This window comes from Ceratotherium simum, chromosome 29, assembly GCF_057802395.1.
Source record: "Ceratotherium simum simum isolate JZ-2026a chromosome 29, ASM5780239v1, whole genome shotgun sequence".
Lineage (NCBI taxonomy): Eukaryota > Metazoa > Chordata > Mammalia > Perissodactyla > Rhinocerotidae > Ceratotherium > Ceratotherium simum.
In genome coordinates, this window is record NC_141928.1 from 36543498 (window position 1) to 36567915 (window position 24418).

The 24418-nt window shown below is 42.3% G+C and overlaps 1 protein-coding gene across 2 annotated transcripts in view; it reads right to left on the reverse strand.

Moving 5' to 3' along the window:
* The window catches only part of TDRD7 (tudor domain containing 7), an 88057-nt gene extending 65248 nt beyond the window's left edge, over nt 1-22809 (reverse strand). Inside the window, exons 1-4 of one of the 2 annotated variants that reach the window (XM_087419443.1) lie at nt 22670-22809; nt 6003-6215; nt 3349-3490; nt 2160-2373 (exon numbers count right to left, since the gene is read on the reverse strand). In XM_087419443.1, the coding sequence (XP_087275569.1) occupies nt 2160-2373; nt 3349-3490; nt 6003-6209 (563 nt within the window). In that variant the 5' untranslated portion in view covers nt 6210-6215; nt 22670-22809. Of the gene's footprint in view, nt 1-2159; nt 2374-3348; nt 3491-6002; nt 6216-22669 lie in introns of those variants that run through there. The other variant, XM_087419444.1, reaches the window with a different exon arrangement.
* Nucleotides 22810-24418: the final 1609 nt, after the last annotated feature.

Genomic DNA, 24418 nt, shown 5'->3' on the forward strand with positions numbered 1-24418 from the left:
TTTTTTTTTTTTTTTGGTGAGGAGGACCAGCCATGAGCTAACGTCCAATGCCAATCCTCCTCTTTTTTGCTGAAGAAGACTGGCCCTGGGCTAACATCCGTGCCTATCTTCCTCTACTTTATATGGGATGCCACCACAGCATGGCTTAACAAGCGATGTGTCAGTGCACGCCTGGGATCCGAACCGGCGAACCCCAGGCTGCCGCAGCAGAGCATGCACACTTAACCGCTTGTGCCCCCAGGCCGGCCCCTCATTGTCTTTTTTTTTTGACAGCTGCTTTAAAAATCCTTGTCAGATAATTCCAACATCTGATTCATCTTGGTGTTGGCATCTGTTGATTGTCTGTCTTCATTTAAGTTGTCATCTTCCTGGTGCTTAGTATAACAAGTGATTATTTTTATTGTATCCTGGACATTTGGACATAGTTAGGAGACCCTGGATCCTATATAAATTTCCTATTTTAGCAGGCAGTTACCCTGTTTACGTTTAGCTCGTAGCTTCTGGACCACTTTTGTAGGCTGTGGTTCCAATGATAATTTAGTTTTCAGAGCCCTTACACTGTTATTCTGGTTTGGCACATTCACCTATTGCTGCTGGGGCTACTGCTTGATCTCTGCGGGTGCTGCCCACAGGAGCAGAATGCACTTCCCTGGGCCTGGTGCTGCTTGGTGCGAGGTGGAAACACACTAGGCTCAGGTCAGAGAGCATCACCTTGCACCTGCTCTTTGGGCTACTTGGTGCTGGCAGGGCCCCCGCTCAGTCCCTGTTGGTGCTGCCTGCAGGGATGTTAGGCACTTACCTGGGCCACCCAGTGCTACTAGGTGAGAGGGAGGAGACATCAGACTGCAGGGTGGAGAATGCTCCCCTGGGCCCACAATCCAGGATGGCTGATTTTGCTGTCATTTTATAGATTCAGTTCAAAATGAGATCTTGAAGTTTTGGCACACAATCAGGGAAGATAATGGCACCTCAGTCACATACTGGACCCAACTAGTGCTCTGGGTCAAAATCCAAGTTTTAACTATGTATTTTCTAGACCTTATCAAAATTATAATAACTAACCATAAACCACATTAAATATATACCATCATGAAGAATATTTTAGGGTTACTTTATAAAAAATGTCAAAATATAAAAAATTGGTACTCTTTTACCTAAATTTTTAAAAAAATTAATTCTTTCTAAATATTCTAGTATTGGGAGAAACTATCTTTTACACAAAATGGAATTTTTGAACACTGATTTAAAGGGATATGACATAAGAAAATTTATTGTAAAAGCACAAATAGGATGGAAGAATGTGATACTAGTCTTCTATATCAGGACTCAGCAAATCTTTTTCGTAAAGGGTTCAATAGTACCTTTAGGCTTTACAGGCCATACGGTCTCTGCACAACTACTCAACTCTGCAGTTGTTGTGCAAAAGCAGCCACAGACAACACATAAACAAAGGGGTGTGGCTGTGTTCTAATAAAACTTTATTTACAAAAAACAGGCAATGGGCCAGATTTGGCCCATGGGTCACAGTTTGCTGACAGAAGTTACCTTATAAAACCATAAATTTAGAGCCAGAAAGGAACTTTGAGATCACCTAGTTTAACATTTTCATTGGACAAATGAGGAAACTACAGCCCCAAAAGATTAAATAATTTCACTTATTTCACCGGGCTAGTGAATGGCAGCACCCAAACTAAGACTTTAAGGCTGTGTTATTACTGCGAGTCCAGTATTCTGATGCATGGATGTATCATGCTACTGTATAATTATGAATAAGATCATTGGAGCATAGTGGAATATGCAAATTAATCAGATTTTACTTAAAACTTACAAAATTAATTATAAGAAAGGTTTTCAGAAAAAGTAATGTTATGTTGAAATAGCATCTTACTACAACCTGTGAGAGCTTTTAAAATGAATTTTATAAGGAGAGACTGCTAACAATTCAGAGAAAATATAAAATGGAGATACATTCAGAGAACGCCATCCAGGCACCTAGGAAAAGAGGACTTACTAGTTGCAATGATGCATTTCTCTACTACATGTGAACTTACATTAGACAAAACAGAAAGTACTTCCTTCTTACCCTGAACATGCATTTTTAACATTTATTATCCTAGGTTCACCAAACTTCTCCTTTTAGCCAGACAAAGCCCAAGTACCTGTTGTTGGCAGACATGGTCACATGCCTCGGCACTGGAGCATCTTTGAATACTTCACTTCCAGCAGTTGTGTGTAATGCGTAAGGCGGCATTTCAGCATCAGACTTAACTCCAAGAGAGTTTCCTTTGTCTCTTAACAGTGTTGGATTAGGTTTTTTGCTGATAGAAAAGTCTGAAGAAAATCCTGGTTGTCTGAGGGTTGCTTTTGGTTTTCCTATGAAGTTAGGCATACATAATGGAATCAATTAACCTCCCAAAACCCTAGTTTCACTACGTCACTCCCCTGTCCAGATGTTTTCTGTGGGTCTCTATTCTCAGAACAGTTTCTAAGAACATGAGGAGGCTGCCACTAGAGGGTTGGTCAATAGGGAGAGAGTAGATTGGTGAGTATTTAGCAGATGAGGTTCTTCAAGAGGTGGGCTTCATCTGCCGGACTAGCCAGTTACCTTCCCTCTACTCACCAACTAACACTTCAGTGGCAGCCACCTTCCATTCTTACAAATGCAGCACACACAGCCACATCTCGGTCCTCCCATGTCTTCTCCATCCATTTAAATTCTTCCCATTGTTTGAGTTCTGGGTTCAAGTCTCCCCTTCGCCATAAAGTTCTCCATTGCCATTCTCACTCACAATCATTGCTCCCTTGTCTAAAATGCTCACTGTGGCATTTAGGCACCTGCTCTTATATTATCATTAAACTATTTCTTGAGAATTTAGTTTTAGAACTGATTACAAGCTCCTTGAGATAAGCGTTTAGTAAACACAGGCTGAGTTGTCTATAACAACTTTGTGTACTATATAATTCATGTTTTCCTGAAAATAAAGGATTTATACTAAAAGACATGATTTGCTAAATAAGACATTAAATCATAGCTTTTTGGTTTATCCCACATTCTGGATGAGGCTTTCCCCCAAATAACCTACAAGAATAAATCCACACTTCACCATAATAAGTTTAATTAAAATCCACTCTGAGTTATTTCACACTGTAATTACTTCACTCAGTAAGTCATACTCATCATGTTCACTTAATTTCAAACGGAAATACTAGCTTCAAGATTTCTCCCTGGATAAATGAATGTTAATAAATATAGGTGTTTATGATGAATATAAGCAATATATCCATAATTCCATAAGACGATGTATTCACAGACAGGCTTAAAAACTTCAGCATGTGAAAAGACTTTACCTTCTAGAGAAAATGGCATGGTTTTCTTAACTCTCATCTGACAATTAACTTGCCGCCCAGTTTTCCTTTTAGAACTCCTCTGACGAGCCACAAGCTGAGCAATTCTTGCAGTTTCTGTGCAGGCCACAGCATAGCAGGTAATCTATTCATGAGAGGAAGGTGAGAGGAGAAACACTTCTCAGATTCACCGGTGCCTAGAGGCTGAATTTTATGTTAGAGCAAAATTATATTTTCTACAAGAGAAATCGAGCATAGTGTAGCACACTGAATAATCTTCTTTCCTCAAATTAAAAATTTCATTTACTCCTTGAACAGGTATTTATTAAGCAACTCCAATGTGCTAGGTGCTATGGGATTAACAAATGAACCAAAAGAAACCTGTGATATGCATATATTATCTCACACAATCTGTGAGATACGTTTTATTCCCATTTTATACATGGGAAAACAGAGGTTCAGGAAAGTTAAGCAACCTTCCTAAGTCACACAGCTAGGCTCTCTCTCTGAATCCAAAGTATGTACCTGTAACTGCTACTTGTATTACCTCTCAAAGACCAAGAAATCCTAGTGTTGCTACTGCAACAGATTAGCTGGGTGACTTGGGGCAAATCAGTTTATTCTCAGCTGTAAAACATGGGTGGGCCTAGATCTGAGGTTTTCAAACTTCAATGGAGCCACAGGATTCCACAGAGGTGCCTCGGGGTCCTCACAGTGGCAGGGGTGTCAGGGTGAGGCAGGACAAGCAGAGGCCCTGGACCCTCCAGCACCTGCTTAAAACACAGCAGCTCAGCTTTTTATCTTTTAAAAAATTGGTGTGATATATAGGATATTTGAAAAAAGTATGCAGACTATTGGGACTAGATGATCTCTAAAGCCCCATCTCGAGTTAAAGCCTTTGATTCTAAGTTGAAATCAAGAACAGGAAAGCAATAAGGCTTTACACCACAAGCCAAAACATGTTCCTACTCTTTGGGCCAGTATTTCTATTCCTGAAAATATATTACAAGAATATAATTCAAAGAAGAAAAAGTTACATACCCAAATATTTGCAATAAGGGTTATTTTAATAGTTAAAACCTAGAAACATTAAAAATGTCCAAAAGAGGGGAATAAAGAGTTGAGTAAATTATAGCATAGTAACTCTATGAGGCATTAATTTATCAACTAATTCAGACATTTGATCATTCACACATTCACCACATATTTATTAAGCACCAACTATTAGAGGTGAAAAAACAATCTCTCATCCTCCAGAAACCTATGAAGGAAAAAGAGAGAGGCAAAGAGACTAAATGGAAAACACTGTGTCACGTGTTATGTTAGACGTATTACAAGGTGCCAAGTAGACAGAAAGGAGTGCTTACATCTGTCTGGGAGAATCAAGGATGCTGAAGCAAGTTTTATTATTCATATAATACTTAGTTAATTTACACCTGCTTCTTATAAAATGACCACAGACGAGGTGAGCTTCCCCTCTGACCACTCTTCCAGTCCTGGCTCCTTCTTCCTCCTCCTGCCTCCCCAACCCCCCCGCAAACAGAGGAATGACTATTACAAGTTTCGGTGAGAAATACTCCAGACCTGTTCTATGTATTTACATATGTAGAAATGTACCCAGAAAAACGTGCTGTTGGGGGGTGGGTGCTTTCTTGTCTCTTGGATGGTGGTTTTTCCATCTCTTTCACACTGTACACTGGGCAGATACCAAGAAGAGAAACTGCTGGGTCACAGGGTATGTGCAATAAAAGATTTATTTGCTACCACCAAATTGCCCATGTTATCCATAAAATATTCTTCCAGAGAAATGAACGGATTTAAAAGTGTAGAATAATATGATCACATTGCTGTGAGGGTGGGAACAGGCTAGAGAGAAGGGACTAAAGACAAGGAGGCAGGGAGAGCCCCGTAATAATCAAAAGTGCTGAACGTCAATTAGGGACTGAACCAGGGTCCAGATAGTAGGACTAGACAGGAGTGAGGGCAAACAACGAGAAGTTACCAGTATCTATTAGATTTGGCAATCAGGAGGTCATTAGTGACCCGGGCAAAAACAGCTATAGTAGGTTTTTAATGGACGGGTATGACATTTAGGCAGTTAAGGTCTCCAGTACTGTTACTCTGTTTGGACATGGAGACTGGGTAAACTTTAACTTTAAAATTTTTTATTTAATGTGGTTAAAATCTTATTTTTACAGGGGGCCGGGCCTGTGGCGCAAGCGGTTAAGTGCGCCTGCTCTGCTGCGGCAGCCCAGGGTTCACCAGTTCGGATCCCAGGCATGCACCGACGCACCTCTTGTCAAGCCATGCTGTGGTGGCGTCCCATATAAAGTGGAGGAAGATGGGCATGGAGTTAGCCCAGGACCAGTCTTCCTCAGTAAAAAGAGGAGGATTGGCAGATGTTAGCTCAGGGCCGATCTTCCTCACATACACACAAAAAAATCTTATTTTTACAATGGAAAGAATTTGAGGGATGAAACAAAAGATACTAGACTCTGGGTTGTGCTTTGGATGCTGTTCTCTCCATCACCACCGATCCCAAACCACTTAGTTAATACTCTTCACTTGGACTTCTACCCTGGCTGTGAGACCGGAAGTGCCAGACGGGCAATGAAGAATTGGTCTGACTTCTCCGACACGCACAGTTACCTCCTTACCTCTCCAGATCTACTAGTCTCTATCCTGACAACTCCGGGCACACTTCTCAGATAGGCTTCTAGTGTAGGGGAGCCTAACTGCTTGAAGGGGATCCAGTCTCCAGTCAAGGATCTGTACTCTCCTTGGAGCCGGGGTAATGCTATTCCGTTTTTATGAGACTGTAGAACAGCTCGCAGCATTTTTGAAACCAGATCTGCTTCCAGCATCTTCACCTATAAGAACACAGTAGAAGGTTACTATAATATGATTCATTAGTCTGTGAATTCAAGTAGATTTTCAGAATTTACATTTAGATTATTCATAAATTGTTACGGAAAACGTTCTGTGCTATTACAATAGAGGGAAATAACTGCTGTGGTAGAGAAAAGCACAGAATACTATGAGAACACAGGGGAAGTCAGAAGGGCACAGATGAGCCTGGGGAGGGAAGACATCAGGGGATGTTTCCCAGATGAAGGGAGGCCTGACGGAGAGGGGATGTTTCCCAGATGAAGAGAGGCCTGAACGGAGTCCTGAAGGGCAAGATGGAATCAGCCAGGCAAGGAGGAAAAGGGTGTGTGGCGGGTGGGGATGGGGAGAGGTATCAGCTCCAAGTAAAGGGAACACAGAGTTCACAAGGCATAGAGGTGAGAGAGAAGTACATGGTTGGTTCTGAGAATTCCAGGCAGTTAAGTGGCTGGACCTGACTGAACAGAGACTCCAACCTGAGGACTGAAAGACGAGGATGGGAGAGGTGAGAAGAGGCAGACCCAGAAGAGACACTACATTATGCTAACATGTTTGCATTTTTGCCAAACATAATGTGGGACCTTAGAGGGATTTTAAATAGGGGAATGAAGTGGTCAACTCTGCATTTCAGAGAGATTCCCCACTACTCAGCAGTGGGGAAGATAAATGGGAAGGAGAAAGATTAATACGTTGTAAGAACACCGGGAAATGTGGAGGACCTGAAAACAGGGCCTTGGGAATAAACAAAAAAATCAACTTGAGAGGTAATTAGGAGGTGAATCAATAGGGATTGATTAGCTGGTGTGGATGATGAGGGAGGTTCCCAAGTTTCTAGAAGCACAGTGGATAGTAATGACCCCCACTGAGGTGGGGTAGAGGCAGGTCTGCAAGAGAGGAAGAGCGTGAATTCATCCTGGACATATGGAGGTTGGGATGCTCGTAGGGCAGCCCTGTAGATATATTCACTAGGAACTTAGGTTAGAGGTCTGAGCTGGTTACGGACTTGTTGGTCTTCAGCATATATGTGGTATTTGGTGTCCAGGGAGGCAAAAACAAGGTTAAGGATGGACCTCTGTGGAAAGCTGTCATTTAAGGCATGGGCAGAGAAAGAAGAGCCTTTAAAAGGCTAAGAAAAAGCAACCAGAGAGACAGAAGTAGAAAAGGCAGAGTCAGCATCATATAAACAAAAAGAAGAAAGAACCACGAAGAATGGCCTATTCAAAGGTGTCATACACAGCGGACAGGTCAAGTGAGAGAAAAACTGAAAAATGACTACTGAATATTTGCTACCTAGGAAACCCATGGGGACCCTGGGTAAGGATTTTCATCGGTCAGCAACAGGTATTTTTCAAGATTAACCACTCATATTTTCTTTGGATTAATGGTAAATAGAACAGAGGTACATTCAGAGAATGACATTCAAGCAGCCAGAAAAAGTGGACTTAGCCTTTCATTAAAGGAAGGAAAAAGGCAAGCCTTGTTAATTTTTCCTTCAACAGTGCTATCCAATAGAACCTTCTGTGCTATGGACATATTTTATATCTGCACTGTCCAATACTATAGCCACTAGCCACATGTGGCCACTAAGCACTTGAAAGGTGGCAGCATGACTGAGGACCTGAATTTTTAATTTAATTTAAATTAAAGGGGCCGGCCCCGTGGCTTAGTGGTTAAGTGCGTGCGCTCTGCTGCTGGCAGCCCGAGTTCGGATCCCGGGCGCGCACTGACACACCGCTTCTCTGGCCACGCTGAGGCCGCGTCCCACATACAGCAACTAGAAGAATGTGCAGCTATGACATACAACTATCTACTGGGGATTTGGGGGGAAAAATAAATAAATAAAATCTTTAAAAAAAAAATAATAAATTAAACATGGCTAGTGGATACTATATGGGACAGCATAGAATGCTAGACAGTCTTGTTCTTTCTCTGGTTTAGAAAACAGAAAGGAGGAATAGCATACAATTCTAGCAATTTCCTCATTTGTCCCTTTTAAAAAAGAGACAAAGTATCAGCTCACTTGTGGGTGCTTTTAATTATAAATATGATACTCAAATGACAGCAAGGTTTAAAGGCAAATAACCTAAGTATTCATTATGCACTTCTCTCTACTAAATATTAATTCTTTTCAAATTGTCACCACCAGCACCAACATTTAATTAATACTATTAATTAAATAGTACATAGTCTAGGAAAGTCCTATACTAGGTCCATATTCTCATTCTTCCTATAGATAGATAGATAGATGGATAGACAGACACACACACACATATAATTATATATTAAAATCCTGATTTAGGTATAATTTATATACAATAAAACTCCCTCATCTTCTGTGTAGTGTATACTGAGTTTTGAAAAAATATATACACCCAGATAATGATCATCACAATCAAGATACAGACTTTTCCATCACCAAAAAAGTTCCCTCATGTGGGGTGCATAAGATATGAAAAAGTAAAATGCACAACAAAAACAGCATGAAGAATGAGAGAGAAGAACTGGAAGTACACCATTGGAAGGTTCCTATACTATACACGAAGTAGTATAGCATTATTTGAAAGGGGAATATGATAAAGACATATATTGTAAACCTAATGGCAACCACTATTTTTTTAAAGAGGTACAATAAGCCAGTAGTAAAGACAAAACAGAATAAAAGATTCAATCAAAAGGCAAATAGAAATAAAAAAAAAATTAGGGGGCTGGCCCCATGGCTTAGCGGTTAAGTGCACGTGCTCCGCTACTGGCAGCCAGGGTTCGGATTCCGGGCGCGCACCGACGCACGGCTTCTCCCGCCATGCTGAGGCCGTGTCCCACGTACAGCAAGTAGAAGGATGTGCGACTATGACATACAACTACCTACGGGGGCTTTGGGGGAAAAAAAGGAGGAGGATTGGCAATAGATGTTAGCTCAGAGCTGGTCTTTCTCAGCAAAAAGAGGAGGATTAGCATGGATGTTAGCTCAGGGCTGATCTTCCTCACAAAAAAAAAAAATTAGGCAGGGAAAACAACAACAACAAAGAACAGATAGGGCAAATAGAAAACATCCAGCAAAATGGTAGATTTAGAGCCAACCATACCAAAAATTACATTAAATGTAAATGATGGAAATATCCCAATATTCCATATGGATATAAAAGCAAGACTTACCTATGTACTATCTACAAGAAACTTATTTTAAATATAAATACACAGGTTAAAAGCAAAAAGATATGCCATGCAAATACATGACTATATTAATATCAGAACAAGGAATATTACCAAGGATTAAGAGGGACATTACATAATTAAGGAGTTAATTCATCAGGAAGATATACCAATCCTAAGTGTGACTGCATCTAACATCAGAGCTTTAAAACACATGAAGCAAAACCCAACAGAGCTGAAAGAATAAACAGATTCACAATATGGTTGGAGACTTCAGAATTCCCTTCTCAGTAATTGGTGGAACCAGTGAACAAAAAATCAGTACAGATATAGGAGAGCTGAACAACAATTTCAACCAAACTGATCTAATTGATATTTATAGAACACTTCACCCCAATATAGCAGAATATACATTCTTTTCAAGAGCACATGGGACATTCATCAAGATAGAATATATTCTGGGACTCAAAACAATCCTCAACCAATTTAGAATAACTGAAATCATACAGAGCATTCTGTGACCAGAACAAAATTAAATTAGGTATTAGTAACAGAAATATATGCGAACAATCCCCATGTATTTGCAAATTTAATGACATACTTCTAAATAACCGAGGGTCAAACAAGGCCTCCCCTCCAAAAAATCAGAAAATATTTTAAATAAATGAAAATATAACACACAAAAATTTGCTGGATGCAGTTAAAGCAATATTTAGAGGGAAATTACAACATTATACACGTATGTGGGAAAAGAAAGGTCCCCAATCAGTAATCTAATCTACTACCTTGAGGAAAAAAGAGAGCAAATTATACCAAAAGCAAGTAGAAGGATGGAAGTAATAAAGATGAAAGCAAAATCAATATTCAAATGATGAAATAGATCAGTTATGTAATAGGAAAAAAAGTAGAGAAAAAAATCATGAAATGAAAACTAGTTTTTCAAAAACATCAATAAAATTGATAAATTTCCAGGTAGATTAACCAAGGAAAAAAAGAGAACACACAAAATCTTAATAATGGGATTGAAAAAGGGGCCATCAATACAGATCCTACAGACATTACATAGATGTTATTATGAACAACTTATGCCAATAAATTTGGTAAACCAGATGAAATGGATAAATTCATTGAAAGACACAAATTCCAAAGATTGCTCAAGAATAAACAGATAACCTTAATATCCCTATATCTATTAAGGAAATTGAATTTGTAGTTAAAAACCTTCACACAAGAAAAACTCAAACCCAGAGGGCTTTATTGGCAAATTCTACCAAACACTTAAAGAAGAATTAATACCACTTCTATATAAACTCTTCCAGAACACAGAGGGGAAGGGAACACTTCTGAAGTCATCTTATGAGGCCAGCATTATGCTGATACCAAAACCAGACAAAGACATTACAAGAAAAGAAAAGCACAGACCAATATCCCTCATAAACATAAATGCAAAAATTCCTAATATCAAATCAAATCCAACAATATGTAAGAAGGATAATACATCACAATCAACTATGGCTTACTTTAGGAATGCAAGGTGGGTTCAACATTCCTAAGTCAATCAAGGTAACTGACTGTATCAACAGACTAAATGAGAAAAACCACATGATATCAACAGGTGAAGAAAAGACATTTTAAAAAGTTCAAAACCATTTATGATAAAACCTCGCAGAGAATAAGAACAGAAGGGAACCTCCTTAACCTGATAAAGAGTATCTGTGAAAAACCCACAGCTAACATCATATGTATCAGTGAAAGAGTGAATGCTCTCTTCCTAAGACTGGGAACAGGGCAGGAATGTCCACTCTCTTCATTCCTATTCATTATCACACTGGATGTCCTAGCCAATGCAATAAAGCTGATTTCAAGACTTACTATAAAAGCATATTAGGGGCTGGTAGTGTAGTGGTGAAGTTTGTGTGCTCCGCTTTGGTGGCCTGGGGTTCATGGGTTTCAGATCCCAGGCATGGACCTACACACCGCTCATTAAGCCATGCTGTGGCAGCATCCCACATACAAAATAGAGGAACACTGGCACAGATGTTAGCCCAGGGTGGATCTTGCTTAAACAAAAGAGGAAGATTGGCAACAGATGTCAGCCCAGAGTAGATTTTCCTCACCAAAAAAAAAAAAAAAGAAAAAAACAACAAATTCAACTATGAGTTACTTCACAAATAAGTATACCATGAAGCGATTTAAAAAAAAAGTATATTAATCAAAATAATGTGGTATTGTCAAAAGGATAGTCAAATCAATGGAACAGAAATATAATCCAGAAACAGACCCAAATACACACGGTTAACTGATTTTCGACAAAGATACAAATGAAATTCAATGGAGAAAGTTCAACAAATAGTGCTGGAACACTACTCATCCATATGCAAAAAATGAACCTCATATCATATACAAAAATTAACTCAAAACAGTTCATTTAGGTCCTAAATGAAAAAGTTAATACTGTAAAATTTCTAGAACAAACAAAGGAGTAAATCTTTGTGACCTTGGGTTAGGCAAAGACTTTTTGAATCATAGAAGGAAAAAACTGACAAATTGGATCTCATCGAAATTTAAAATTTCTGCTCTCCTAAAGGCTGTTAAGAAAATGAAAAGACAAGCCACCGACTGAGAGAAAATATTTCCTTAACACATCTGGTAAACGGCTGGTAACCAGCATATATAAAAACACTCAAAACTCAATAATAAGAAAACAAAGAGCCCAATTAAAAATGTGCAAAAGATCTGAACACATACTTCACTAAAGTAGAGAGGCAGATGGCCAAAAAACCCACAAGATGCCCAACAGCATTATTCACTAGGGAAATGCAAATTAAATCCACAATGAGATATCACTACACATCTACTAGAACAGCTTAAATTTTTTAAAAGCTGACAATATGAAGTGTTGATGAGAATGCAGAGCAACTGGAATTCTCATACATTTCCAGTAGGCATGCAAAATGCTACTCTGAAAAATAGTTTGATGGTTTCTTAAGAAGTAAAGCATACACTTATCATACAATCCAGCAAACCCACTCCTAGGTAATTACCCAAGAGAAATGATGACATATGTCCACACAAAAACCTGTTCTTGAAATGTTTACAGTAGCTTTATTCATAATTGCCCCCAAATTGGAAACAATCCAAATGTCTATCAACAGGTGAATGAATAAATAAATGTCATATATCCATACAGTGGAGTACTACTCGGCAACAAAAAAGAACAAACTATTGAATCATAAAACCATATGGATGACTCAAAAGACTATATGATTCTATTTATGTATGATTCTATTCATGTAACATTCTGGAAAAGGCAAAACTATGGCCACTGGAATTAGATCAGTGGTTGCCAAGGGCTGGGAGTGTGGGGAGGAGACTGACTCCTTACCTCATAAAGAGGGCACAAGGCAATTCTAGGGTGAAGGAAATATTCTATATCTTGATTGTGGTTATAGTTACACTATTACATAGTTTGTCAAAATTTATAGAACTGTAAACCAAAAAAGGGTGACTTGTACTATATGTAAAATATATCTCAATAAAACTGCAAAAAAAAAGTTCCTTCAAGTTGTGCTCCTTTGCAGTCAACTGTCTCCCCCTCATATACTACACTGTCCTGGCTCCTGGCAACCACTGATCTACTTCCTGTCACTATAAATCAGTTTGCCTAGCATTCATGAGTTTCATCCATGTTATTGCATTTATCAGCAGTTCACTCCCTTTTATTGATGAGTAGTATTCCACTGTATGGATATACCACAATTTGTTTATCCATTCAAATGCTGATAGGCATTTGGGTTGCTTCCAGTTTGGGGGTATTATAAATAAAGCTGCTTTGAACAGTACAAGTCTTTCAGTAGTCATATTTTTCTTTCTCTTTTGTAAATTCTGAGAATTGGATTTTCTAAAAATTTAATATCCATAATAATTCTGAAAAGAAAGTATTATTCTCATTCTATATATGAGAAAACCAAGGCTCAGAGAAGTTAAATAACCAAGGTATCACAGGATGTATGGAAGCCAGGATTTTAGTCCTGGTCTGTTTGATGCCAAAGCCCACATTCTTTCTATCATATCACCCTGCCTACTCGTACTGAAAAAAACAAAAACAAAAGACAAAAGCTGAAGAATTGGCAACAGGAGACAAGACTGTCAAGAAAGACAGTAAGCAAAGCAAACAGAAAAAAACCGTGATGTGAAATCAACAGCAGACTCCGCCTACTCACAGGGATGGTATGGGTGCCAAGGCAAAGGGACAGCTGGAGACAGGCACCCGAAAGACTCAAGAGAAAATTCATGGCAGAGAAAGATGAAAGCTCTAAGTCAGAGCACCTCCATTATCCCTGATGTCCAGCCACACTTTGAGTATGCCCGGGAGAAGGAAAGAGAGGATGGCTTGGGATCTATATTTCAAGGTTGTCAGATGTTAAATCTGAAGTATGAATTCTGGCTCTTAAATAGCAATTCCTGATTACAAGAGAAATGCTTTGCTCTGCAATGGTTCATGACTGAAAGGTCAAAGACCACTGAACTTGCACTACATCGTTATTTCCTCAAGTGGGAAAAACCATAACGGAGGCTGGCCAAGTTTAACTTGCAAGAGGAGAAACCAAAGGATCACTTACTAACCTCCCAGTGCCAGGCCTCCCCAACTTTCTCTCTTTGACCTCCACCTTCCCACCTTCTTTCCTTCAAAACCCACTGCCTCCCACCTATTCATCTAGAGCTCTTCTGAATAAAACTGGACTTCGCATCTTTGTACATCTGCATATCTGGATGGGCCTTGACAATGAATTACATACCCATCATGAGAAGATATAATGCCAGGTGGTACATTACGTACACATGTAGGAATATACCCACTTGGCTGTGAGCAGGGTACCTGGGTCAACTAGACTGTTTAGTCTGTCTGGCTCCTCCCCAGTCAGAACCACTTTAAACTCCCCTGCCAGAGTTTCAGTCTGAAGGACTCACCCTTTACCTTGAGAAGGGAGTTTCTAAAGCCTCCTTCTTCCCCTCTTTGTGGAACAAGCATCTTTTCCATTACTACCTCTCCACTGTGGTCTACTTTTCCACAACTACATCAGGGGGTGAACAGCAATCACTAATTTAAGGGGGGAAAAAAATCTCTGATAAATGCATTCTACTCACCAATGGAAATTCTATGACTAACACATAACAGAACCCCAATATGATGCTAGTTTGAAAGGACAGGTCTAAGCCCATCTGAGACGCTAATCACAGGCTTGTTCCACAGACCGCCCTATAGGAAAGCCTTCTACTCCTTCCACCCTCAGGAGACCAATTTCAGACCTCTTTTTCTGAACTGTCCTCCTCTATCTTCCTAAGTTCTGCTCTGAAGTAGCTGCCAGCAGGGATCCCCCAAACAGAACACTTAACAACTGGGGGGCGGGGGGGGCACACACCCACACACAAAACCTAACTGCCACAGAGTTCAGTAAAAACTGGAAAGCTTTGCCCAATGCTTGCTTCCTTAATCTCACCTTCTTTAAGTGTGTCTTCTTCTTTTGGGACCTCCTAGACTCTGCCAAGATACAGCAGATGCCTTATGGCCTCTATCCTAATTATCCTACCCTCCTGCCCCAAGACTCGCACATACGTTTCATGTCAATACAAGGTGTGTATTTACAGCACGCAACTGCTAATAAAATTAAATAAAACCCCAGTGCTAATCAGTGTGGCACAGAAGTGCTCATCCTCCCCCCTACCCCCTTGCTAACCTCATGTTTGCCTATCTTCATTTCTTGGTAATTAGACTTTTTTTTCTAATTTAGACTTCCCAACCTGACCTGAGAAAGGCTCATGCCACACACACATCTCCTAGTTCCACTTTTTCTTTAAAGCACATATTATCATAGTTAAAACCCAAAGCAGCTGAATGTTTCTTTCAACAGTAAAGTTGCTGACAACTAGTAGTCGATATATTGATTTGATTTGATTTGGAGGGAGAGGCAGGGGTTTGCAGAAGGCTGTGCCTGTGTTTCCTCTTGCTCGTGTCCCCAAGTTCAATATCACTACGAAAGAACACTTATCTTCCTAGGACAAATCCCTTCTCCCGGGCCTCGATTTCCTTATCTGTAAGATGAAGGAGTTCCATATTAGTGTTCGCAACTCCCTGCCACCAGCACCAAGTGATACCTGAAGATGGAGAGGCCGACGTCCACAATCTCCCGCCCCTCACCACCTCCATGGCGATGGCCCTAGTCCACGCCAATGGATTGGGGCAACTGCCTCCCAGCTGGTCCCTCTGCTTCCACTCCTCCTCCTAGAACCTCTTCTCCACATAACAGCTCGAGTGATCCTTTTATATCATAGTATAGTAATATAACATCCTTTTGTATTTATAGATCCATAGTATAATATCCTTTTATAGCATAAATTGTATCACGTCATTCCCCTGCTCAAAACCCTCTCAAAGCTTCCTGTCTTGCTCAGACAAAAGGCCAAAGTCTTCACAGAAGTCAAAGGGCCCTAGACAATCTGCATCCACCCTGCTTCTCTGACCTCAATTCCTCCTTCCCTGTTCTTTCTCTCCCTCCACTCCACCCAGGCCGGCTGCCCTGCTTTTCCTTGAACACGTCTGGGACAGCCTCACATCAGGCCTTGCGCACTTGCCATTCCCTGTCTGGGAAGCCCCTGCCCCAGGGGTCCACCTGGCTCACTGCCTCACCTCCTTCAGGTATTTGCTCAAATGTCACCTTCTCAGTAAGGCCTTCCCTGGCCACCCTATCCAAAATCAGAACTGTTATGCCAGCTGCCCAGTACACCCCATACCCCTTCCCTGCCTCATTTTACTCCTGAGCACTTATCACCACCCAATATTCTTCTTTATTTAATTTTACTGTCTGTTCCCTTGACTTGAATGTAAGCTCCATGAAAGCAGGGATTTGTAAGGTTTTGTTCACTGCTGAATCCCTAGTGCCCACAAGAGCTCAACAAATATTGAATCAATGAATGAGAAATTCTCCAGCTGGCTAACACCACTCCTCTTCTCTCCTACTCACTAAAATATAGCACAATGCATGTGAGCTATTAAAGGAATAATCTTTAATTTATTAAAAAATTATTTGCAAATTTTAATGATTGTTATAAACTGACTGAGACAGTCAATTGTATCACCAAGCTGTGGTTGAGAACCGTCAGGTAGATTATTCCTGGGCCTTTCCACTCTGAGCCAGCGAGTGTTCTCAACGGGCAGGCCCAGGGCAGGGCCACAGTGTTACTGCAAGAAGTCCACACGCCCTGAAGGGCAGCAGGCACTGCCTGTAGTGGCGGGTGTCTCAGCGTGCAGACACTGCCGGGATTCACAGACACAACTGACACTGAATCCACAGCAGCTTCTGGCAGCTATATACTTCATCACCCAGTGGACGACAGAAATGCAACTACCAGTGTGTGAGGTTTCACTAAGTTTTTTAAAAAGCTAAATGAAAAGGACTTTATACTTGAGAGGACTGGGAAGCAGTGCTCGAGCACATGGCTGCAACAGGAATTAAGTATCCCTCCCCTCCTCCCCCGCCTTTTTTTAAGTCTGCTATTTTCATGGAATACTATAATTCTCTATTTGCGAAAAACTTGTTGGAGGGAAGAGCAGTCCCCTGGACTATAAGACTGAGGATCACAAAGCTGGCGAGAAGCAGTTAAGTGCAGTATAACCTGGAAGGGTAAATGCGATTGTACATCTTGTTCAGACTCATGTCTTATGCTCATACTTGGCAATTTCTTCCAGTCTGGCTTGCAATTCCTACATTAGCCATATCACTTTAGGCACCAAACAAAAAGAAAGTTGCAACTAAAGCTTAAAAAAATCATCATTATTTTCTAATCTACTATATTGCTTTAAAATGTTCTAAATTTTAATTCCTTGGTTATCATGGCATTTTTCAAGACTTCCTGAAGATGGCAATTACACCCCAGAACTTTTGTAGCAAGTATATAAGAATACTTTCCTCTGACTATAAAAATCAAGTCTATCATCTTGGACGCCATCCTTAGAAGCACAAAAGGAAGCTTATGGGAATTTCAATTAGTGTCTCAACGGCAAACCTTTAGGCAATCCCCCCAAAGAAATTAAGTTTGGAAGTTTCTCTAAAGCGGGAATTCTCCCCAAATTTTTAAACTTACCATTCTGATCGTTCAACTCTCTTCCCTCATTTCTACTCTCTACAAGTGTTATCATAAATATAATTTTAGAGTTTAGAGAACTCAAATTACTTTTATTTTGAGAATGTTATGCAAGCCCTGGTGACCTTATATAAGTTAGGCTAGGTTGGAAGAAATGAGGTCGGCCATCTCTGTTTCAGACCACAGGCTCTCAGGTAAAATTCTTAAGGGTCTCCCTAGACAATATGGGGCCTGCTTGAGCTGAATGAGAATCCTAAACAGCAGAGTAATGTGGAGGAGGGTCTGGGGAATTACTTAATCACAATGGTTTTGATTTCAAAAACTGACCAAGGTAAGCTAGCGAAGACCTTAGTCAGGGAGAAAGACACTGGCCACCACAGCTCACAACAAATTGCACTTGACTTTCACTTCCTCCCTCTCACTCTTTTTCCTCCTCCTTTCCTTTCCTCTCTATCTGAATGACAAGTCTTAAGAGTTCTATGTGCTTACCACAATACCTGGCATTCAGTAGTTACTTAATAAAAATCATTTTCCTAGAAGCATGGGAAACTATGGGAGGGAATAGTGGGAGGGAAACTACCTATGAATACATACATTAAATAGCTAAGAGTACAATGATATACTCATTGAAATACTGGAGAGATTTTTAGTTCGGCATTAAATTTGAAATATCAGAATTTTCCCAGATTTTCTTACTTGCCTCATTAACATAATTATGAACTGGAGAGCTTGGTAAGAAAGCCACTGGATCTCCTCCAAGATCTCTCACCTAACTAGTGGGCAAAAAGTCACTTCCTGCGTTGGCAAAGGGTCTCACAGCAGAGATTCCCTGCTGGACTGCAATCCCACAATGTTCCCGGACCCTGCCTGGCTTAAGAAAGCAGCATAGGAGGGTGGGTTCCCCTCAGAGTGAGGCGCTGAGAGCAGCATGGAATGCTAGCGGGCACCTTCAAACCATCCCCTCCAAACTCTTCAGTGTAAAATGAGGAAACTGAGGCCCAGGGTAAATATTCCAGGCCTCACATATTTTTATGGCCAGAACCACAACAAGAACCCCAGTCTTCTGGCTCCCAAACTTAGGGCTTCCTTTCAGACAGCTGCTCCAAAAGTAGAGTTGGCTTCCGAAAGTACATTTGACTTAGGGAACACTGACAGGAACCCCGGGGCATGCTTATCGACTAGCCCTTAACGTGCCGTGAAACAGGGCTCTGCCATAGTTCAAGTTCACGGTGTGGCATCCAAATCCAAAAGAACTGCCAACTGCTGCAAAAATTCAATGGTGGCAACTGACATCTCCTTTTATCCTTTCATTCTATCCCTTTTCTCCTTGCTACACAATTAATCATGAGTACTCCAGGTGCTCACAATGCACAAGAAGTGGGGCAAGGAGTAGGGGGAAGTAATGACAACCTTTAGGAAAGCAAGATTCAAACAATTTCAATAGCCTAAAATAATTCTCACACTCAAAACTGTAGTGTTTTGGAAATTCATAGCTTTTCTCTTTAACACCTGAAAATGGTCCTGAGAAAGTCTTATTCTGAAGAACCTGCTTTTGGTGTACTCTGAATACTTGCCTTTACCACTGGCTGCTCCTCCCCGGCTCGGTCATTTGCATGTATCTGCTTCCTATAGCTTGAGTTTCCTCACTACTGGTGCCCGAAGACCTTTAGCCGAGCTGGTCTCGCTCTCGTCTATGCTCTCTCTTCTCTAAGTCTCTCTTTTCTCAACTATTTCCAACTGTACTATTTGGCTCATCTTCCTCACTGTATTTTTCATGTCAGAAATTTAAGTCGTACGGATGAATGAATAAAGATGTGGTATATATACAACAGAATGCTACTCAGCCATAAAAACAGATAAAATTGTGCCATATGCAACAACATGGATGGACTTTGTGGGTCCATCCACTTTGCTAAGCAAAATAAGTCAGAAAAGAAAGACAAATACCGTATGATTTCACTAATATGTGGAAGATAAACAAACAAACAGATAAGGAGAACAGGTTGGTGGTTACCAGAGGGGATGGGGAGGAGGGAAGGCAAAAGGGGTAAAGGGGCACATGTGTATGGTGACGGATGGAAACTAGACTTTTGGGGTGAACATGATTCAGTCTATACAGAAGCTGAAGTATAATGATATACACCTGAAATTCACACAATGTTATAAACCAATGTGACCTCAATAAAATTTTTTTTAAAAGTCTCAAAAATAGAAAGAAAGAAGGAAATTTGAGTTGTAGAGTAGCACTAAACCCCAAAATAAATCTGAAGAATTACTGGGATAAATTGAAATCATCAAGTAACCTCTTACCTTCTTTAGTCAGCTACTCAATTTTTAGTATCTCCTTAGGCATATACTTCTGGTAACTAGCTGCCCTTCTCCTTGAAGACACTATTCTAGCAACGAGCTGGGCCCCTAAAGTCCAGAATGTCTGTGCTGAAAAGATTTGACTTCATCTAGTCTATATCAAACTCCTCATCTTGCAAATCAATAAACTGAGCCTAAGAGAGGGAAGGTTTTTGTCTAAGACAAAATTTCCAGTCCATTTCTCATCTTGCCACAGTCTAACACGCTCTTTTCTTTCCAATTAGAGTCTACTTATTACCGCCTGAATTACTCCACCAACTGTTTTTAAAAGGAAAGACAGTAATTAATGCCCTCAGGTGGTAATATACTTCCTTAGGGTTTCCTTAGGGAGCACTTTTCTTTTTTATTACCGTAATTTCAAGCTCCAAATTATGCATGCATTACTAACTACATACTATGGATATGTAACTAAGAGTTTCCCACAAATCCACATACTAGAGAAAAAACTCTGAGATGATAAAGTGGCTTAGGAGTGTGCATCTTAATCCTAGTTCTGCTGCTAATTAGCTGTGACCTCTTGAGCAAGTCACTTGAGGTCTCTTTTTTCACATGGAAGATGAGGGTGGACAAGATCTGCGTTTCTCAACTTTCCTTGGAGTCCTTCAAGTTCTGAAATGGGGTCCAAAGATCTAACGGAAACCATGGGTTCGCTTCCTCCTGACAAAGCTGCACGGCTCAAATACTGAGTTTGCTCTAGGGTCACACTGGGTATCTTGTGCTGATCAGAAGCTCTAACTGGCATATATATTTACTTCTTCAGCTAAAAATGGCTAAATAAATTACTTTTAAATAGTTTGTTTGAAAGACAAAATCAACAACAACAAAAAAACCATTTGGCCCAATGGAGAAATAATGAAAAGAATGAAGCTTTCAAAAGCACAAAGGTGGGAGGAGGAGGAGGAGAAAGTAGGTTTTGCATAGAGAGAGAAAAATCAACTCACATACACATGAAATTAGATTTCACTCCAAGCACCGAGGAACTTCTGTCCTTCCTGTGTTTGTCTGCTGACCCTGCAAGTGCCCAGATGCACAGCACTCTCTCTCTACGCCAATCTCAGTTCTTGAAAACAGCACTTGATCAAGCAGAGTAGGCACTTAGAGTTGGATGATAAAGTATTTTTCTCTTACATTCATATTAAGTCTCCAACTAGATTATATCGCACAGAGAACTTAGAGAGAGGTCTTTCAAGGAGTTTAAATCTCTTAGTACAAAATACAGTACTTCATTCAGCCACATTCAACCAATACACTTAAAAGGGCTTGAGCAGGGATTACATTTCATTTCCACTCTACAGGGACTGAAATCCGAAGGTACCGCCACCTGCTGCCTCAGTCTCACCTGTTTAACTCGCAAAGAGGGAGGCTGTGTGCCATCATGTGGCCCTGGGCTGGGGCAAGGAGATGTGGGTTCCAAACCAGCTGGCCCCAGGAGCAAGTCCCTGCACACAGCACAGTACTTTGCAGGTAACTGAAGCTCAATGAATGTCAGTTGGGTGGAACTGCGAAAATCTCCCCACAAGCCAATTTATATTATATACAGAGCTTAAAGATGTGTCCCTCCAAGAAAATGAAATCCAATTATGTAAAACATGGGAAGTCTGGTGGAAGGAAGAGAGTTAACATTTCTGGACTCTTATTATAAGCCAAAGGATTTACAGTACTTGTCTCACAAAAGCCTTGCAGAGTAAGTTAAGTATTTCCATTTGATACACAGAAAACCAGACTCAAAGAAAGTACTATCTAATTCGTTCACGATCACACAATGAGTAAGAGAAGCCCAGATTCCAACTCAGGTCTGTAAAGCCCACACTATTTGCAGAATGCAACACCCACAGGTGGAGGCAGCCCAGGATGAGTTGGGGACTCGAGTCTAAGGTTCACTTCTGTCATTAAGTTGTTGCATACTAGGCAGCACACTTTTCTGCAATTTTTCCACCTGCATGAACGGGGCAGTGGGAGGGGAGGATGACCAAGATCAGTGGTTTGTTTTGTTTTGCCGGGCAGTTATCCGAATGGTTTTGGGCCAGGGCTTTTTTTTTTAACATATGTATTTCCCTTTCCTGCTCTTTGAAATTCATTTGGTGGTGTCTTCGGTTATTAATGGAAACGTATGACACCTCTCAAGTGGACTGGAGCAGAAAAGTGGTGCGGGCTTCAAGCCCCCTCCCACTGCGTTGAGGCCGAGACCCTGCCCCTGTTGGGGGATCGTGGGGAAGGTTAGGAAACAACTCACTCAGGGATCCACGTTTCCTTCCCGGCCTGGGGCTCTCTACCCACCCAGCGCCCACGGCTCGGGAGGAAGGGCTGGTATCTGTGCCCTGCAATACTTGAGTGGCCTGCGGGGGTGGTCCGTGCAGAGGCCGTGCCTCTAAGGACTGTGGTTCACGTGTAAAACCCGGGAGCTCGGAGCCCGGCGCTCGGGCAGCCCCTGCTCCGGTCGCGCCGGTCCGGAACCACTTCCCGGTCGGCACCTCCCGCCCCGGCCCGCACCCGCCGCGGCGTTTCCCCCTCTGCACGGAGCTGCCCGGGCGGCGGGGGGTCCGTCCGGCTCCGGGTGACGCCCAGCGCGGCCGAGCGGCCGGGAGGGGCCCCGCCGAGATTTAAAGCGCACCGCTCTGGAACCCCGGCTCGGCCCGGGCCATCCCCGCGGCGCGGGGCAGAGGCCCCGGCCCGCCCGAGTCCCGCCGGCCCTGCCCGCCGGGCCCAGGCGCCGCGCCGCCCGAGCCTCGTCCCGCGGCGGCCGCACCTGTCGAGCCGCGGCGGCGGGCCCTGCGCTCACCTCGCTCCGGGGGGCCCCGGCCCGTCCCCGCGCCTCCGGGCCCAGCTCCCGCCGCCGTCTCCGCCAGCGCCCCAGCTGCGGCCGCCGCCCACTTTCGGTTTCCCCGCACGGCCCGGGCCGCCGCCGCGGCTCGGGAATCACCTCAGGCCCCCGCCCCGCGCGGCCCCGCCCCGAGGGCAGCCCGGCCTCGCTTCTGCGCACGCGCGGGCCCCCAGCCGCGGCGCTCCTCGCCGGCGCCCGCGCGTGGGAAGGGAAACCGACGCCGCCTAGCGGTTTCTGCGCGTGCCCACGCACGGGCCGACGGCGGAGGGCGACTGCGGGGGTCGCGCAGCAGCGCCTCCTCGTGGACACCGCGAGTACCGCCGGGCCCGGGGGCCGGCAGGGCCGGGGACCCAGCTGATGTTCTCCGTCCGTCAGACGTTTCATTCAACTTTTGCTCATTCTTTTCTTCTGTTCTGGAACAGGTGCTTTTTATTCTCCGAGACGTCTACCTCCTGGTCCGCTCGTTTCCTCTGTCTTTTCTCAAGCGTCATCCTTTCAAGGGTGGCCACACTCTCAAAAGTGTCCGTCCCTCCCTGGCATTCCGGTCTCGCTTCTCAGCCTCACCTCTCCGTGCTCCCGTCTAGCTCGCTACGTGTGTGCGTTTTACTTATCTTTTCACGGCCTGCTGGCCTCCTCAAACTAAAGCTCTATGAGCACAGGGATCTTGGTTCTGTTCCCTAATCTATTCCCAGAGCCTGGGACAGTGCCTGGCATGTGATGAGCGTGACATAAATATTTGTCAGATTCATTCATTCATTACAAAATTATTGAACTCCTAATATTTATTCACTTATTTTTTCTGCGTATTAATTCTACCAACATTTATTGAGCATCCGCTTTGTATTCCTTAAACCAACTTTGAACACTTCTCTGCGTTCACTCTGTATGCATTTACTGAGGGCCCGCTGTTTGTTCAACCAGGTTTTTTTTTTTACAGCCTGATTGAGGTATAATTGACATACTATAAGCTGCACATTTAAAATGTACCAGTTGATAAGTTTTGACATATGTATACAGCTGTGAAACTATCACTGCCATAAAAATAATGAACATATCCATCACCCCAAAAAGTTTCCTCATACCCCTTTATGACCCTCACCTCTTGTGCCTCCCAGTCCCTTGCTCCCTCAACCACTGATCTGCTTTCTCTTATGAATTAGTTTGCTTTTTCGTGAATTTTATAGAAATGGAATCACACAGTATGCGCTGTCTGTTTTTGGCAGGGGGCGGGGTCCAGCTTCTTTCACTCATCATGTCTGTTGAGATTCATCCATGTTGTTGTGTGGACCAATAGTCCATGGCTTTTTATTGCTGAATAGTAGTCCATTGTACGGATGTACTAAACCTACCATATGGCCCAGTGATTCCATTCCCAGGGTTTTCCCGGGAGAAATGAAAGCACATGTCGACACAAAGACCTGGACAAGAATATTCATAGCAGCTTTGTAATAGCCAAAAACGGAAACAACACAAATGTTCGTCGGTAGGTGAATCCACCCGTGTATAATGAACACCTGCTGTTGAACAACAAACCTGTAGGGAGAGCCTACTACGTTAAGGCACAAGCCTGTGCCTGAGGAGCCTTGATTCAGAGAAAAGATGTAGTGGGCGCTGAAAAGGTGGATTGGAAGTAGACCATGGAAGGCCTGATCGCCCGTGCTCGGGAGGTTAGGCTTTTCCCCAAAGGCGATGGGGACTGTTGAAAGT